This window comes from Rhinolophus sinicus, linkage group LG06 (genome assembly GCF_036562045.2).
Source record: "Rhinolophus sinicus isolate RSC01 linkage group LG06, ASM3656204v1, whole genome shotgun sequence".
NCBI lineage: Eukaryota > Metazoa > Chordata > Mammalia > Chiroptera > Rhinolophidae > Rhinolophus > Rhinolophus sinicus.
The window spans coordinates 129,546,904-129,566,707 of record NC_133756.1 but is presented as its reverse complement, the minus strand read 5'-3'; the positions used below and the strand labels follow the sequence as shown (position 1 = coordinate 129,566,707).

The 19,804-nt window shown below is 36.2% G+C and overlaps 1 protein-coding gene across 1 annotated transcript in view; it reads right to left on the bottom strand.

Annotated features, from left to right (window-relative positions):
- Positions 1–523: 523 nt before the first annotated feature.
- PDE3B (phosphodiesterase 3B) overlaps positions 524–19,804 on the bottom strand; it is a 136,223-nt gene continuing 116,942 nt past the window's right edge. Inside the window, exons 11-16 of the mRNA XM_019754484.2 lie at positions 17,996–18,109; positions 15,247–15,446; positions 8,542–8,745; positions 6,468–6,629; positions 3,063–3,315; positions 524–1,715 (exon numbers count right to left, since the gene is read on the bottom strand). Coding sequence (XP_019610043.2) covers positions 1,501–1,715; positions 3,063–3,315; positions 6,468–6,629; positions 8,542–8,745; positions 15,247–15,446; positions 17,996–18,109 — 1,148 coding nt within the window. The 3' untranslated portion in view covers positions 524–1,500. The remainder of the gene's footprint in view (positions 1,716–3,062; positions 3,316–6,467; positions 6,630–8,541; positions 8,746–15,246; positions 15,447–17,995; positions 18,110–19,804) is intronic.

Here is a 19,804-nt window from a genome sequence, read left to right as displayed (position 1 = left end):
TTGACATATTTTATCAAAGGAATTACCTTGGAAAGTTAATGATTTCACTGTCTACAAAAGCTGTGAATGGATCCAAAATATAATATGGTCTCCATGAATAAGAAATACTAGTCTACCATCTTGCTATCATTTTGGCAGTTCTTTATATCTTCAAAGTTTTTTCAAAACTAGGGTACATATCTGTACCCTAACAGAAACTAACAAGTTTATAAACATTGTAAATATGTTCCATTTTCTTTGCAATTATCTTAATGTGCATTTGTGTGAAATGATTTACTAAAATATTTATATTTGTTATATAAAAATTAAGTATTTCCACCATTGACTTTCAGACTTGCTTTGGGCTCTGCAAGGTTTGAGTAGTCACAGGTCATTTCTGTCATAGTCTCGAGGCCAAGGGAAATTAACAGAAAGATGAACATGAGTTTTACAGTAACTAAACACATGGCACCTAAGATACGGATCTAAAGATAAGCACATGTCCCAATTTATTCAATGTATGTGTCCTTTAGTGCTCACACTATTTCTTTTGTTCTTTATCTTTGATAGGATTAGTCTCATTTGATTTTACATTAAGGCAAAAGACATAACATCTTCTTTTGCTTGGCTTTAATTAGTCTCAAATTTATCTAAGAGAAAATAATGTTCATTTTCATGAAAGGTTAACATCAATATTAGGAAAATTTTTTCTTCTAAAAATCTGTGCTGTGTTTATATTAATTAAATATTTAAAAATACTAATCCTGAGCAAGAGTAAAAATAAGAACAGTTTTGACTAAAGAGTAAATTCCTTCATTGTTGAACCTGAACAGCTTTAAAATTCGACCATGGAATATAAAGTCAGCAAGAGTGGAATTCAGACTTCTGCTGTCCACGGCAAACCTGAATACTCTGAACAGAAATAAAACATACATAGTAGATAATACACAACAGTAAAAAGCATCAGAAATTGATGCGCATCAGAAATTGTTAAATATAACAAAGGTCACTCAGTCCTTCATGGATAAATCTAGCTGGGAGAACAGCACTCAACAGTGTATTGCATTGAACAGATCCCTCAGAAAGGCAACACTGGATTCCTTTTTAAATAGGCACAGACTTCTTAAAAAACATTCAAAGACAGAAAGAACATATTGGGAATACAATATGAAAGCAAACAGTTCTGACCACTGTGGAAACTGAAGTAAGTCCCTTTTTCGTTATAGTTACCTCTCGTGAGAAATAAAAGATTGCTACCCTGCAGAGCAGTATCAGGACAAAGTCTGTATACACCAGCAAAGGCATTAAGGCTCTGCAACGTGAGTCAAGTGAAGCCAGGCTCTAAGGGTATCTTCTAGTTCTGTGGTGAAAGTGCGGGAAGCTGCTGGCACAGCAGGGATCCTCTCACAGTATTAAGGCCGGTCCACAGAGGAGTGGGCAGCTGAAGGTCAGCACAGTGAACACTAGGCAATGATGTCTGACACTGGGCACAGCCATCGGGGCTTCAATATGTCGTTTCTTTTACTCAAACTGTCTCTCTTCCTCTTCATCTGCTTCTTCAATGACCTGAATCTCGTCTGCTTGAGGTAAGGAAGAATTCTCCCCCTGCAGTTTATTCCCATCAGCTTTACATTTCTCTTCTTCCTCTATGATTTCCTTCCATATCTTGTGGTTTTCAGTGAGGTGGTGCATTAGCTGACAAAATATCCGCCGTCTGCCTTTCCTTCTTGGTGGTTCTGCAAAATTGAAAACAAATATATTCTAATGACAGCACTATTATTCAATCATTTACTCGATAAATATCTGAGTGCCTGTTATATTCCAGGCGCTTAATCTAAGCATTGGGGTTATGGTAATAAACCAAGATAAAAATAATCCCCGAGTTTATAGAACTCACATTCTAGTGAAAAGAGCTAGATAAGTAAATAAAGAAGCAAAACATAAGTATGTTAGATGGTGTTAAGTATTATGGATAAACATAAAGCAAAGAAGGCGATTAGGGAAGACTGGGTGGAGAGGACGGTGGTACTGAAATTTCAAATAAGTAATAATGCAAAGTTAAAACGAACCACTTTAGGATTTTTTTTTTTTAATGTATTGGATTAAACACAATTATCAAAATTTGGGTGAGTAAATATTTTTTAGAAGCCAGTCAACTTTCCCAAGATGATACTCAGATGGTAATGGCGTAAGATTACTCTTCACTATGTTAATCCTGAATACAACTTTGCAGGGGGTGGTGATAGTGGTGTTCTTTGCAGTTATCTGTTCTGATGCATAGTATGCTTGGAGAACAAAAAACAAAATATAGATATATATTTTGTTACATATACAACTTAATATATATATGTATGTTAAACATATATATATTTATATTCTTAAGTTAATGTAACTTGAATTATACCTTAAAGAGCGAGTAACTGATTTCATTTACAGTTACAAAGGCGACCAATGTTTCTTTTTCATTTTCTATTTATATCATTGCCTTGTGTAGAACACTATGCTCAGTTTGGTCATTCAGATTACTAACGCCACAAAACTTGGTTCTTCACTTACAGTCAAGGAATGTATGTTTTCCTCTTTTCCCAACGGTTTTGATCTATTTCCCAAGTCTGTATGAAGGGCAGATGTTAACAGGCGAGGAGGGGTGGGGTGAGGCAAAGGAGGACTAGACGCGAGGACCCACTCACCTCACATAAGTTCAGATACCATGACAGCCCTATCACGCAAGCGCGGACCCAGCCTGCTGAAGAGCACTGGCTGGAGGACAACACCTCAACTAAGAAAGCTTGTTGTGTGACAGCATCACATGGGTACCCAGCCCGCAGTAGGTACTTCAAACGAGAATTCAATGTGAACATTTAAATAGTAGTTGTTTAAGATATGACTACTGAGTCTATACCTTAACAACAAAGATCCAAATCCAAATTAAATGGACCATTTCAGTTAATTACATGGAAGAAATGTGATATATAGATGATGGATTACAGAATTGTATACCTGAAACCTATGTAACTTTACTAACAATTGTCACCCCAGTAAACAAACAAACAAAAAGAAATGATAGTATCCCTATTTCTTACTGAGATTTAGATTGTCTTCTATTTCTTCATCATCTGTATCTAGTTCTTCACCATCTTCATCATAACAACTTTCAGTATCGTCATCGTCTTCTGCTTCTATCCACTGACCCGGGAGCAGACCAGCAGCATCATAGGAGTTACACAGGGGACCCACTATGTGGGTGATGAAAGACTCTTGGAGTTTTGCTAGTTGAGGAGAAGAACGATCCATGAAGGGACTGATGGGCAAACCAAGATTTGCTTCTTCATCTCCCTGATCATTTTAAAAAGAAAAGTACATTTTTAACTGTTGAAAGAACAACCACTGAACTTTGCCATTAAATTATCTTGAGGCTTTTTAATAACCATAGTCTGCATCAAAATAATTTTTACAAAGAAGTGTCAATGAATCTATTACTTTTATCATTTCAACTCTAAGAATTTCTCTAATTTTTGAGAAATCCTAAACAAGACTTTTTTTTTTTTTTTTTTTTTAACATTTATTTAAGTGTTTTTCCAGGACCCCTCAGCTCCAAGTCAAGTAGTTGTTTTAATCTAGTTGTGGAGGGCGCAGCTCACAATGGCCCATGTGGCAGTCGAACCGGCAACCTTGTTGTTAACAGCACCGTGCTCTAATCAACTGAGCTAACCAGCCACTCCAAGACTTTACTATTCTTAACACTCCAGCAGTCAACCAGTATGGTTGATATTCAGTTAACCAGAAAAATATACATCTTTTAAAATAAGTATGGGCAAATTTACTAACAACCTGCAAAATTCTATAATGTCAGATATAGATTCTCTTTCTCCTAGGGGGGAAGACGGTATAGTGTAAACATTTTTGTTGTTGTAGTGGTATCTTAAACATACATAGTTGTTTTGCAAATGCTTTTCACCCCTCGTCCCCTTTTGTAACAGCAGAATCCTTTAATGAATCTAAATCAGAAAACCTAATGTGTAAAACAGCAAGAAGTAGGGCTACTGTGCTTGAGGTGAGGCTTTGGGGCCCAGACCCCAACTGCTTGCTCCGTGACACCCTCTCGCTGTTCTCTAGGGTTCTGGGGAGTACAATTTGAGATCAGACAGATGTGGTTTTAAAACCTGCTTTTGCCACCTAGTACCTGTATGGTACTGGGCAAGCTCTAAGCCCAATTCATGTGTAAAATTTGAATAATCTACTTTACAGGGTTGCCATGAGGATGAAAAGCAGTATGTGAAGGGCTCACCACCGTGCTGACTGAATGATCCCCAAAAGGTACTATTAAAATGTTAATTCCTAGTGTTAGAACCCGGGGGAAGGAGCATCAATACTCCACACAATGCACAAGTTCTTCAGGCAACATGAGCCCCGTGGCCCCAAGGAAAACTTCAGAATCTGTCCCAGTGAGTAACTGACCCACGATTTAAAATCTTCTGTGACTTTATCTCTTTCTTTATTAATCCCCTAATCCACCCTGTGGTTATGACTTTATCTTTTATGAGGAAGAAAACTCTTAATGTTTTTTGAAAAAAAACAAAAAACAGCTGGGCTTGTCCACAGGATTCTACAACTTCATAGGTGTGGGGTGTTTTGTTTTTTTTCATTTGTTTGTTTTTGGTAGAAGTTTGGCTTTTCTAAGTCCAAGACAATTAAATGGTTATAGGAATATAAAGCTAGTATAATTAAGATGATAAAAAGACCGGCAAGGTTAGAATTTTGCATCCATAGCTGAAGGATGTTTAATAGGATAACCAGACTGAGAGGAAATTTAATAGTCTTGATGAGGGTTGACTGGGACTTTCATATAGATTAGTACATTTGACCTTCATGACAACTCTGGTAGGTTGTCATTTTTCTCCTTTGACATGAATAATGAAACCTACAAAGATGAAGTGAAACTGTCTGAAATATCTTTGGTGAATAGATTGGAAATTATAATAGCTAATGTTTATTGAGCACTTAAGTGTCATGAACTGCTCTAAGACATTACATATATTAAGGTTGCTGTGAGGATTAAATTATGTGGTATGTACCATCAATATTCTGTCTTATCAATGAGAAAACTGAGGCACAGAGGTTAAGTAACCTACCCAAGATCACATTTGCTGGTAAGGAAGTCGAGCCAGGATTCAACCTCAGGCACGGCTTCCAAGTTTGCTCATTAAGAATTAATTCTATATACTTTAAAAATAATTTTATAAATTGGGTCTAAATGAACAGTTTAAATGTTCTTTGAATTAGTTCTGTTTGTACAGAGATGGTATTTTCCCATAAAATTGTTCTTTTGTGAACACAAACTGAAGCCTTAGGCAGGCTTCAATCATCTTTGAGAATGAGGATGGGACTATGCAATCTACAAATTAAGCAAATATTTATAACCATTTTTTACCCCAAATTACAAATAACCTAGTTTAAATGTATCAGAGTAGTAAAATGTTAATCTTGGAATACTTAACCTATTTCCATGATTACACAGTATGTTATTTTGTAAGAAACAGTAGATTATGCATTATCATGTTGGGATGTTTAGCTAAGGTGGATGAAAAACACTGGACATTCGTTTACTGGTCATTTAATACAATCTGTGTATGACAAGGTATAACAGGTAAGTGTGCATGGTTGACAGGCTCTGCTTCGTCACTCTGACTGGAGTAACAACTCATGGTAGGAAAGCCCTGTCACATCTTGATCTTTCCTGATTAACAGGGCCAGTAAGGATTCCCAAGGAATGCAATTCTCAAGTCAAGAAGATGTGTTTGATATTTTGGAGATAATGAAATGTTAGGTTGGGGGTAAATCCGTATACTTCTACTTTGTAGGGAGCCTCAAAATTGGACCTAAAAAAAAGTGGTAAAGATTCTGCAAGGTGGAAAGATTATTTTAAGACAAGATTTTAAAACATGAGAAAAGAGTATGTTTATATCTTTGAATCCTTGTAAAACCATTAAGTATCTACTTTGTCCCCATATCTAGCCCTCTAATTTCTTACCCTCTACCAGGACTTTTACCCAGTTGATGTTTCTAAGGCAATGTTTCTATAGCAGAGTTGAAAATGGATTGATATCTGTAAATATAATCTAAGTGTACCCTGAATTAATTAAAAGTCAACTTCATTTAGAAATAAATTACCCTAGGTCACAGGCTCTCAGGGTTGAAAGGGACCTTGGAATCATAATGTAGTCTATCCTTACCTCTAGACTCAAGAGTAAACTCAACCCACTCCAGATAGGTTATAAGCTATTTTTTGTTACTTTAAATTTTAGCAGCAAAGGCAAAAAGAGCTGAGAAAATACTCAGACCAGAGCAAATGAAACAATGTCTAACCATTTTTGGTCAAAACAACTCACATTTCAAACATTCAAGGGAGCTATCCGAATCCTCAACAGTGGTATCTTCAGATGGCAGCTCTTAAACATCCCACCAATCAATATCCTGTTTCAACTTACCTGCTCATAAAACTCATTGACAATGCCTTCTGTCCATTTCAAATGCAAGTCCCGAACTTTTGCTGGGCCATTGATGTCTGCCAGCTTGATGCACACCTGACATACTAAGAGGCGATCATTTTCACTACTCCATTCTAGACCGTTACTGTTTACATCATTAGCCTATTTTGGAAAAACAGAATTATTTTAGGTTGTGAGGGCACAGGAGTTTTCTTGTTTGTATTTACCAAATTAAAACCATTTCCTGTCCAAATGACAGGAAGGAATGTCAATAAATGCTTGTTTTAATCAGTTGTGCCATAACATTGGACCTCTATGGTTTGTTTCCCTTACATTTGAAGTGTCATTGGAATTTAGTTTCAGTGGAAGTAGAGACTATAAAAACCACCATGAGTTTCAATATTTGTGATTACCACAGAGAATTATAATCTATGTGTGTAAATATTACATACTAGTATGTAATATATGTATATGCAAAACAATCAACAAATCAGAATTGTAATTATTTCTACTTCAAAAAAGAACACTTAAGGATCTAAGGATAAGTTGCCTCTAGCTGTGGAAAGCAATTGTGTTATAGTTGAAAGAACCCAAGTCTTAGAAGCTGATCCCTGTGGTTTTAAATCCTGACTCAGAAACATTTGCTAATTCATTGTGTAACACTGGAAAAATTACTTAATCTCCTTAAGTCTAACTTTCTTCATCTATAAAATAGGAAAAGTAAAACCAATCTAGTTGTACAGCCATGAGGATTATTAACATGAAAAATGACTAGTTCATAGTAAATACTAAATAAATGCTAACACTGTTATTTAAATAAATGGTGATTATTGTTATTAATTAGGCAAATTACTATGCCTTTTAAGAATTCAAATTTCCTTTTGTAAGAAAATGAAGTGAATGGGCCAGATCAGTGGCTTTTGAACTTTAGCTGTGATGGTAGTTTTTTGGACACCAAACCCTTTTGTTAAAGGAAAATTCAGGCAGACAGCACTGCAGAAAACAGTTTTAAAACGGAAGATCTTTTTATTGAAACTGTAGGTCTAGAAACCCACTCCTGAGAGATTACGGAATAGAAGTCTCTGAGGAACACAAATTAAAAAGCAGTGGTGGGTTTAGATAATCTTTTGCCTCTAAAAGCTTCCATTACTCTGACTTAAGCACTTAAAGACATTTTTATTAAATAAAAATAAATTAATAGAGCTACACAACTATGAAATAACTTTAAAGGCATACTGATTTCTCACTTAATTTTATAAGCATTTCATTAATTTTACAATAGCAACATATATAGGGTCAGTTTCCAGAGGTTTAAATCTAGTACTCCTTTTTTTTTTTTTTTCCTAGTTCCTCTACCCTGACGGTACACGTTCCTTTAGGTCACGAATGTCATCAAGAAAATAATAGCTTCCTGCCAGCAAAAGAGGGGGCATCCTTCCCTCGGGAATCCAAAACAGTGGTTCTCCCAAGTGTCTAAGGGATAGAACACACTCTGATTAGAATCCCTATTACACGAGAACAGTGATTCTCAGTTCGCTAGTGAATGTGAGGGTGAGGACTTGGACCTGTGTTTTCTGTATTTGTTAGCACAGACTGCAGATATGGGGCAATCCCGATAAACAGTTGTTCAATGAGAGCATTATTCTCAACTAGAAGAGTAGAGAGTACCTCTACTCTCCCACACCAGGCATTCAACACTAAAACAAAGAGGGTGGAACAGGTGTGGTGAAGAAGGCATGATGGTCTTCTTAGAAGCACATCTTCAATTTCATAAAGTGCCTTACTTGGCACTGTGCAACGCTTTCTCAAATCTGCCCCTAAAAGCTTTTGACATAATTGGATTGTCACTGTGTGAAACTTACAACAATACGTCTATGTGTCAGAGAGGAAATGTAGCTAGCAATACTACTTTAGGATATGTTATAATAAAATTTTTTTTTAAATGTTGGCACATATTGCCTTACATTAGATATTATGACTTCATGAGTAGTCTAACTTAATATTAAATACTTTTATCAGTAACACTGGCAATGATTTCCATTTCTGAAACTAGGTATTAATTTGCATAACAAACCTTGGCATTGAATTCCGCAAGGAAATCAAAATGCTTTTTAAGATCTGTGGCAAGGATTGCTTCAATGACTAAAAAACGAAAGCGCTTGAATTCCACATGATCAAGGTTATGAAGGAAGTTGTATTCTGGGCTAGAAAGATATAGATTCCAAGCTGAGGCAGCATGATGATTTTCTAGAACAGATCTATCGTTGTACAAAACTGCCTGAAAAGGAATAAGACAAATGAGGTTGGCATCTCAAAGATATATTAAATTTTTAATCACAAACAGTGTTAGAATCAGATTGGAAGAACACAAACAACGAGTAACTACTACATGCCAGGCATTTTAATACCTGTGAAGGGTTGTGATAATTTTATAAATGAGTAGACTGAAGTAGAAGGAGGGTAAGGTACACCTCTCCGGCACGCACAGCTAGTCTGGGAAAGGGTAGTTTGTCTCCAAAGTGCATCTTCTTACAGACACCATGCTGCCTCCCGAGAGATGTCAAGTTGGTATCTGAGCTACTTCATTAACTCAGTAAAGCTGCTCAAGCTAGCTTCTGTTAATAAAGTCCTCAGGGATACAGAGCAGGCTTAGGGGTACATTTATCTTCTGTTAGCCAGCGTGGAATCTAGGGTGGTGGTGACTGCAAAGAAGCAGGGTGAGTCAGAGACCCGGCTGTCTGAGGACACATCCTGTACTTCCCTCCAGACACAGGACATGGGAGAGAAAGAGAAGTGTGAAACGGGTAAAAGCACGCAGCCTCTGCTTTAACTGGTGTGAACTAGTCACTTTTTCTCCACCTCATTCGGTGGAAGACCCTCAGTACCCTAGGATTTTGGAATACAGATTTTAAAAAAACCACTGGATTATGGAATTTTTAAAATCTCTTCCACCTCTAAAAATCAAGCAATTAAAAAAATTGTTAAACAAGCACAATAATTAAAAGATTTTTAAAAAGCATTGTATTGTGGAATATAACATATATGCAGAAAAATGATAAAACTTAAAAAGCATAGTTTAACAAATAGTTATAGAATAAATACCCATGTAACCAATGGTCCTGTCAAGAATACATTGCTGACTCCTTAGAAGCTTTCTTTGTACACCGTTTCACAACCCCGTTTCTCCCCACAAAGGTATGCATCCCTAAATAATATATTCAGTAGTTCAGTTTTGTCTGTTTTGGGACCTCATATACATACAAAGGAAAAACCCACCTAGAGAATAAGTGGAAGGAGTCCCCAGCGGGGCTCCAATAAACTCACTACATAGCTGGGTAGAGGCAAGAAAGAATCAAGGAGCAGTAAGTAGGAGGCAGATGTCAATTAAGAACATACTGGATGACTGCACACAGAGCAATAAGCCAAGTTTAAACTTAGTTGAGAAAAACATTCCCGGTGAAGCAGGTAATGAAGCCTAAGCTGGCTTTTACTGAGGGCTCCATGACAACTGGAGAAGGAAGACCGTCCCAGCACATTTAGAACTGTAGCAACTAACATCCTTTGACTTTGTGCTAAAGCATCTTGCTACCTGCTTTCTCTAGCTATGGTCCTCCTTCTCTCCACAGGCAAATACGTCTCTAATTTGGAAAAGCAAATTAGTTGATTACAAACTTCTTACCTTCTTTTTTGAATCAGAAAGAATTGAAAGAGGTTTACTACAAACTGTGATAGAATAAAGAAACAACTCTCAATAAATGTGAGCAAAAAGAAAACCAATCAGACATGAAAGACTTAGAAACAGGAAGAAACATTAAAAAAAATCTCTAGGTCAGAGTCATATGATTAAAGAGGGTAAAGAGGGTCCTTTTGAAAAGCGAGAAGTTTTGGATTAAGAAAGATTGTTTTCATAAAAAAATATTCCTGACTTAAAAAAAATCCAACAGAAGTAGTAAACAAACGAGGTGCTGCAGGAAAAAAAAAGTCTTGATGAGCAGCTGTCATCTTGGGGTTCCTTTACTCTGAAATTCTGGGTTTGTTCTAAAATTTCTGGTAATCCTGCATCTTCTAAGACCCTTTGTCTTAGCACCCTTTTTTGCAAAAATTCATTTTTAGGTAACTTTCTCAGGACGGATGGCACATGATTTTTTAAAATCTTTACATATTTGAGATTCTCTTAAATTTGCTCTTAAAGATCCACTGTAGTTTATTAGCTAGATACAGAAATCCAACTTGAAAATAATCCCTCTATACCAGCTCTTCCCATTTTATTTCTTTTAGTACTTACATCATCATCTCTCTCTGTCTCTTAAACACAAAATTAATTATTATTTTTTTATTTTTGCTTTACTAGTAAGTTCCATGGGGTCAGAATTTTTCTTTTTTTTTTTTTTTTTGGTGGCCTATTTTTGTTCAATAATAATGTCTGGAATAGTGCCTCTCCCACAGTATGCACCCAGTATTTGTTGAATGAACAAATGAGTAAATGAAATTCCCGTAGAATTTTGAAGATTTTTATTCCAGTATCATCTAGCATCCATTCATTTGCTAAAATATGATGTCAATTGGTTTTTTGTTCTTTTATAAGTGTGTTTTCATCCTCTCAGGAGTTCTTTTTAAAAAAACATCTCTGCTCTGAAATTTTACCATGGCGAACTATGTGGAAATTTTGGGGTTTTTTTCCCCCTATTCAACTTTCCGGAATTTGGTGAACTCCCTCAACCCACAGACTTCTGGAACTTCGCCATGGTCCTCTATGCCCTATTTTTTTCTTTACCTATACTTTCCATCTCTTTGTCTTTTAGTCTGTATTCTAGGACAGATTATCTGACTTTTACTTCCAATGCTTGTGTTGAATTCTTTAAATTTCTGCAGTAATATGTTTAGTTTCTAAGAGCTCTGATTCTCTGATATTTTCTTTTTCATAGTTTCCTATTCTTATGGGTATGTTTTTCAAATTCTCTCTGAGAACTTTTTAAAAAATCCAGTGCTTTTCTAGTCCCTAAATTATTTTGTCATTCCCCCCACCCCCCATCATATTCCTGTATTCAGTTATTCTGTTCATCTTAGCCTTGTCTTTCCAAGCTACTGGTTAATGTCTGGTGATCCTTGCTTATCTGCTGATATAAAAAAAAAAAATGAATTCTACATTGCAGGTATGACTTTCTTTTGCTCTTGTGTATGTTTTATTGCTGAGTATCTCCTTTAATTGGCAAGGATGAGTAGGAACTCCGTAAATGTGGACAGGGCTTGTTACCTAGCAGGTTTTACTTGAGAATTACCAGACTGGGTGCCAGCTGTTCAATTTCCAGAATGTGAAGGATTTACTCTGGAATACTAATATCCACACTAGTAATTCTTTCCTGGCAGTTTCCTTTAATATCTAAGAGATGAGTTTTCTGCCTGGAGATAAATGCAGGGTTGCAGTAGCTTTGCTTAAAGGTGTGTAGTATGTGTGGGTCTGGGGGGGGGACTCCATGAGCACACGCTCAAGCGTGTGTGTGTGCGTGTGTGCACATGTGCAGAACAGGCAGGGGTAAAGGACACAGCAGTCTCTCTAGACAGGATTCCACTTAGGCTGTAGCCCCCTTCTAGTACTATACTTTCATCTTTCAATATTTGTCGATCTAGTTTTTCATTTTCCAGAAATAGTATCAAATTCTTTACTGGTGATAATACCCTCTCAACTATTCTCTGTTGTAATGAGCATTTCATCCCTTACTGTCGTTTTAATCAGGAGGAAGGGGAGGCAGACAAATGCATGTTGTTTAGTTACCATCTAGAGCCTTATTTTGGGGAACAAAATATATTTATGATTCTCAGATTTACAAATCTCAACTTAAAATTTTATTTCCTTTTACCCCATATCTCATCAAAATACTCTATAAACTCTAGTATCTCAAGCACTAATCTCCATTTTTCAGCCAACTTTTCATTTGGAAATAGCTGAGATCTCAGATACTGACATCCCTCCAGGATAAACCTGACTAAATGTTTCACCTTCTTTCATGGCAAGGATTCAAAATAAGCCTCTCGTGTCTCCCCTGCATACTTTCTTTACCATGAGACTGAAAGGGGATGTTGGATGCAGTTGGTGGTATGATATACTACTGTTTCTTTATAATACACTGGAGCAATGTCTTTCACTAATTATGGCCTGATTACACCCATCGAGCTTCCTAAGATTAGAGAACCTACTTTATTACCTAATAAACAGTTTCAGCCTCAGGCTTTCACAAAAGAGTGCTTATCTCACAGGTGCTAGCTGAGGAAGTTCTCATGAATTTCATTACTTTGGGAAAAACAGTACATTTCAGACAAGCTAGCAGTCCTGCAGAGCAAAGAAATCAGGCATCCTTCAACATTCAACAAATATTTACTGAATGCCTTTCACATGCTATTAGGTACTACTCTAGGTGTTTGGGAATAAAAGAGACAAAAATCCCTGCCCTCATGGAAACTTACATTCCCCTGAAGAGAGATATATAATAAATCAACAAAATGCGTAGTATGCTAAATGATCATTGCTATGGAAAAAATAAAGCAGGGAAGGAACATAGTGAGTGCCAGGAAGGGGCCTCTGAAATTTCAGATGAAAGGATGTGACAAAGTGAGCTATATAGACATCTATGGAAAGAGCACTCTGGGCAAGGAGGACACAAAGTGCAAAGGCACTCAGACAGGGAGTGCCTAGGATGTAGAAGAAAACAGCAAGGAGGCCAGAGAGGCTAAACCTGAGTGAATCAGACAAAGGAGAGCTAGTGGGAGCTCAGTCATGCAGGGCCTTCTGAGTCATTGTAATGACTTTTACTAGGACTTTTCCTAGGGGAATGCCACGGAACTGTTCAGAACAGAAAATGGTACATTCAAACAGGGTCCCTCTGGCTGCTATGTGTTGAGTACAGATGGAAGAGAGTGGGAATTAAGCAACGAGACAAGGTAAAAGGCTCTACTTTTTCGATAGTTGAACTCTAATCAATTTCCATTCCAGAGCTTCCCATCTATTGGCAATCCTTAACAATGACAAGTTAGAAATGAAATACGATTATTGATATTATATCCAGGCTTCATGTTGAATTTTGGTAAGAGTTTTGAGCATATACCTGTAAATTATTTCATGTATCAGTGTTTTAAAATTCTCCGCACGTGAGAGAGGTAACCTAGAACTCACTCATTTTTAATATCCTTGAAGGAAAAGTAATAAACAAGTCTGACTCACCAATACTCAAAGCTAATAAAAGCCAGAATAAAAGAGTATGGAACTGAACAGTAAACAATTTCTGTCTACATGATTATCTGATTCAGGAGCCTCTCAAATACATATCTTATCTCCTTTACATATGTTATCTCCTTTTACCCTTAATATTAGGTACATATTTTGAAGTTCAGAAAGATAGGGTGATTTGCCTAAGGTCACATAACTCTTAAGTGGATAAGCAGAAATCAAACTCGGGTCTCTTGATCCCAAGACCAGTGGTTTTCCACTGTGCCACTAATGTCCAAGTCTGACTCCCCATAGGGCTAAAGGATTTTAAAAGATTATGAAGTGTTAGGCTTGAGAGAATGGGCATTGATTCTTGCAGAATTGTACTGCAAATGAGGAAATATGTGCTCTTTAGTGGGTAATTTGTCCCAAAGCAATTCTTACAACAAATACTAATATCTAGGTTAAAAGTCATTAAAAAGTTACCTGTGGGAATCATGAGCTATTAACAGATAAAATCTCATAGAGAAAATGAATCACACAGCACTTTAACCTTCTCCCCCCCCCCTCCATCCCACCCCTGAATCCTACTCTTGTTCTGGCTAGAGAATCTATACCCTATATTTTAAAGCGAGAATGTGTGAAAGAGATACAAGTGAGAAAAGGTACACAGAATGGCTACAGAAGATGAAAGAATCAGAACTGAGGTTTAAATACGGCGTGCAAAGTGAAAAAGATGAATTCAGCAGTCAGTGACTACTTAATCAGTGTAAGGCACACAGAAATACAAAGATGGATGTTTCAGGAATCACCAGCCTAAATAAATATCCACACCCACACTAAATTCTACTTAAAACTAAGTACTTGGTTCCAAGTCCTAATGTTTAAAGCTATTAACAATTACAATATCCATTTGTTGGGAACTCCTACCTCTTATGCAAATTGTGACTACAAAGAAAACTACACTTTATCAGCTGTACTGTGTGCAAAAATAATGTGGTACTAGATGAAGTTTTACGTACACTAATATATTCAGAGTTACGATATTTGGAGCCTATATTATGGCGTGTCTTAGAGGAAAAAGAAGTTAACAAAAATAATAGTTCTCCATCATTATAGCTTTTAGGCATACAAAGGAACTCGCCAGAAGGAAGAGTAAATCTTACATCAAGTCAGAGACTAATCAATTTGATAAACAGCAAAACTATTGACAGCAAGAACTCCAGAATTTCATAAAACAGTGAGTCACTCTTTCATAAACATTTATTTAAGAACTCCAGAATTTCATAGAACAGTGAGTCACTCTTTCATGAACATTTTATTTGTTTAAGAACTCAAGAATTTCATAAAAATAGTGAGTCACTCTTTCATGAACACTTTATTTGTTTTTCAGTGCAAGAAGGTGATCCCCCCCAATTCTTTAGCCTATATCATATCAATGCCACGTGTTAATACCCAATTAATTAGTATAGATGGAATGGCCATGATTCAACTGAGTAATGATTTACAAAAGGACATACAGCATGGTTGTAAAATTTCTGAATCACTTTTTAAATTTTCTGAAGAAATATTTCCTACCTGCGGGGCATTTGTAGCCACTAGAAATGCATTTGTCCGCCCTGGGTGATCGTAATCATGCATGGCAGCTGCCACGTACAAAGCCATCAATTCCAGCGCAGGAATGTTTGAAGACAGGCAACCATAGCTTTCATCTGGAATTGAGCAGCTCTTTGAAGAAATGTAAGCAATTTGCCCAGGGTTAATTCTACCATCAGAATCTGAGGAATAAGCAAAATAAACCAGCATTACACTTAACTTCTTCATAATGAGGCTAAGGAGGGGAAGCCCCATAGGTAATACGACTATTTATCTTATTTGTTTACTTACCTAAGAAACAGACTCTTTATAAACCTGGACTTAGAACAACAGATTAGCCATCCTAACACGTGTGAGTTGACATGTCATTGTGGTTTGATTTGCAGTTCCTTGATTAGTGATGCCCAGTATCATTTCATGTATTTGTTGGTCATTTAGATGTCTTCTTTGGAAAAATGTCTTTAGTTCCTCTGCCCATTTTTTTTTTAAATCTGGTTAATTTTTGTTGTTGTTGTTATTGAGTTGTATGAGTTCCTTATATATTTTAGATATTAACCCCTCATCCGATACATGGTTTACAAATACTTTCTCCCATTCTGCAGGTTGCTTCCTCATTTTTTAAATTGTTTCCTGGATTTATAGAAGCTCTTTAGTTTGGTGTTGCTAGTGCTTTTCATGTCATAATCATTTCTATTCTCCAGTGCAACCAGAATACGGCAGCACCTCCCATAGTCTTAGTCGTCTTTATTTTCAACATAATTTTCCATTTCAGCAGCTACTTGGTCTCCCAAAGCCTTGTCTTTTACAGACCCTGATTCCATATCACCATATATGAGGATTTATAACACCTTTAGTAAGACCTCTAAAGGAAGTGAGGAGCATGACAGAGATTCCTACATACTGCATTAGGGAATACTTAAATCATTGTGAACAGGCTGGTGCTAGAAAACTGCTGTTAGGGGCACTACCAAAGACAGCTCAGAAAAAATGAGGAACACATCATTGGAAAGGGCGGGAAAGGAGGTCATTGCTATACAGTAGCAGAGAGCTTATCCAATGTGTGTGCTGCAGTTAATGTGGAACACAAAGCTTGCAAACGGTGGACTTAGATATTTAGCTAAGGAGATTTTCAAGCAAAGTACTGAAGACATAGCCTGGATTCTTACTGTTTACAGTAAAATGTGAGAGGAGAGAGAGATCTAGGGAGAACTGTTAAGCAAAAAATAACCAGGACTTAATAATTTGGGAAATTCTCAACCTGTCACGCTGCAAAAGACACTAAAAGTAAGAGATACATTGTCAGTAAGGTGTACTCTGGACAGAAAGCCAAGGCTGTAGCTGGGCCACCTTCTGGAAGGATGAAAAGGTCTGGCTCAGAGAGTCTTGATATTCTGCTGCTGTCTTTGAAGAAGTGACTGTGAGCCATGGAATGCAGGTGGCTTCTAGAAGCCGGAGGAGGCTAGGAAACGGATTCATTAGGGACTCTGGGAAGAAAACAATCCTGCTGACACCTTGATTTTAGCCTAGCTTGACTTATTTCAGACTTCTGACCTGCAGAATTGTATGATAATAAATTTGTACTGTTTTAAGCCACTAAGTCTGATAATTTGTTACAGCAGCAATAGGAAACTAATATAGATTTTGGTACCTCAAAGTTGGGTATTGCTGTAACAAATATCTAAAAATGTGGAAGTAGCTTTGGAATTGGGCAACGTGCAGAGGCTTGAATTTTGAAGAGCATGATAGACACCAATATATTCACGTTCACTAAACACCAAGCAGGATAAATACAAAGAAAACTACCTAAGTACCTCATAGTCAAAATGATAAACACTAATGGCAAAGAGGAAAGGGACATAGTTTTAAGAAATAAGACTTGTGGCCAATTTGTCAACATAATCTACAGAAGTCAGAAGATGATGGACTATCTTCAAATGTACTGAAATATGAGAATATTCTGAGACAAAATAAATACATCTACAAACATAAAAGCTAAAGAAAATGATCCGAGGGAAGCACAGAACTACTAGGAAAGAGTAAATATGGACGGCAGACAAACATGAACACAGGGCAAATCCATCAAACCTAATGACAGTGCTTTCCATTCTTTGGTAGTTGAGTCTGACATTTACACTGATCGGTTTGGTGGTATTTCTCAGGCATTTGTAACCGAGCAAATTCTGTTTGTGTGTCTATATTATTGGAGTATTTCTCCCCTCTTTTGTAAGCTAGAATATGAGAACCATGAATGTTGTAAGTCAGTATATTTGTATAAATAATTATGATTAGGAGCAGAACTAACTTCCTTGGGAGTAAAATTTGGAAGTTTTTATTTCATTTTAATACTTATGTGAGGCTTTTAAACATGTCCCCTTTCATTGGGAATGTTACATGTTTTAAATTTACATGATACACCTAACACACAAAAAAAACAAGAATTAAAAGAATAAAGCAAAGAAATGATTATCATACTATTAAAGATAGTGGTTACCTCAATGGGCGGGACATAGAAAAGAGACATGGTAAATCCAGCAGTCTTGGGTCTTAACTTAGCTCTTAAGATAGATACGTTTCCTAATTTGCATGTCATTTATGTATCAAAACTTCACGTAGTCCGTTGTATGTACCAAAGGTTATTGAATGAGAAATTTAAAAGAAGAGCAGTAATAAAATGAAATAGCCTGATTTATTACTCCTGTAAATTAAAAGAAAGATTTGTAGAAGGAAGTACCTGTTTCATTTCCTGTCCCATGATCATTGTGGATCTGCTGTAAGCCAGGAATTGGCCGTGTTGTCAGATACCAAACTGCATGTAGGACATCTGTGGCATGTATACGATTGTGATCTAAAGTCACCAAAATATTTTATAAAAATGATCATTCTGTTAACATAGGACATTTAAAAAACTATAATAATTTTCTAATCATCCTCATATATTAAATATATGGCTTAGAATAATTTCCCATAATTATACTTTGTTTCATCTTATTTTTTAAGCCTTCTTGATGTGTTAAAAAGTTCTTTTAAAAACTTACACTTATATGAAAACATAGTAAAGGGATCAAAGAAAAGGCAGGGTAAGCAGAGCTAATTGGGAGGCATTGGAATATTTACTTAAAATTGTAGCTTTTAAAAATATTTTGTAAATAGTGTCTGGATTATGGAGATTCACTTTTGCACACAAAAGTTTTTGCACCCAGGCACATAGAATAGTTACAAATTCTAGATACTTGAACTTCCTCCCATCCCCACGAAAAAAGGAAGAAAAAGATAAGGAATAGTTATTTCTCAGGCCTGCTGTAAGGATGAAATGTTATTGATATATGAACAGTATCTGACACATAGTACATAATCAATAAAACACTAGTTTACTGAAATACCACTACGTGAAAAGGCAAGACCTATACTGAAACCCAGATTTGCTATTTCTAGTTTTACAATCTTAGGGAAAATCGTTCTGAGTTTTTACTTCTCACCAGTGAATGGCAGGTAATACAACCTTTCCAACAATGATTAAATGAGATAACCTTTGTGAATCTAATGATTATAGTGATAGTTGATACTCACTAAAAGTTCAACACTTCAACAAATATTTAATGAGTACTTACCATGTAAAATTACTAGATGATACAATACTAAGTATTAAGGCTATAGCTATGATATAGTGTCAATCCACTAGGAGCTTAATTATTAATACAATCACCACCTATTATTGACCATTTACTATTTACTTCCCACCAATTCTGATATGTGCTTTACATGGATTATCTTCTGTCACTCCCTATGGCAGAGGTGTCCAAACTGCGGCCCACCGGCCAACTGCAGCCCATGACTCATCGTTAATTGGCCTGCAGCAAATTCCAAAAATATATTTAGTTTACTTAAATAAACCAGGTGAGGCAATGCATACCTTGAGTGAGTGGCCCGGCTGTTTGTGTATTTTACCGCATATGGCCCTTGGTGAAAAACGTTGAAAAAAGTTTGGACACCCCTGCCCTATGGGGTAAGTACTATTGTTATTCCCATTTACAAATTCAGAAGCTAAACTTTAGAAAAGTTATATACAGAGACTCTTTTCTTAACCAATATATCCTAATTGGAGCCGACAATAAATAAATACTTCTCACCACTTTCTATCCATTCCCCTTCCCTTGAAGTCCATCTTAAAGTAGTACTTTAGCCATTATAAAATTTAGCTACTTTTTAAAATGCGTAATTTATGTGGAAATTTTAGTACATCATTAAGTATCATCATTAATGAGTTATGACATATCACTGATTTCCCCAAAATACGTCCATATGAAGGGAAATTGTAGAATGTATTGACACATAAAGACAACTATCTTTTTCTAATATGAAATTCAAATGATATTTTAACACAAAAAATCAAATAGCCATTAAAAATTATTCTATAAATTGGGACACCATTAAAAGCAGAAATGCTATGGATAAATTTTAAACATTTTAAAGTCAAGAATTTTCTGAAACTCTTGACTTAATATTACAAAACATTTTAAAAGATAAGGCACTCGAGATAAAT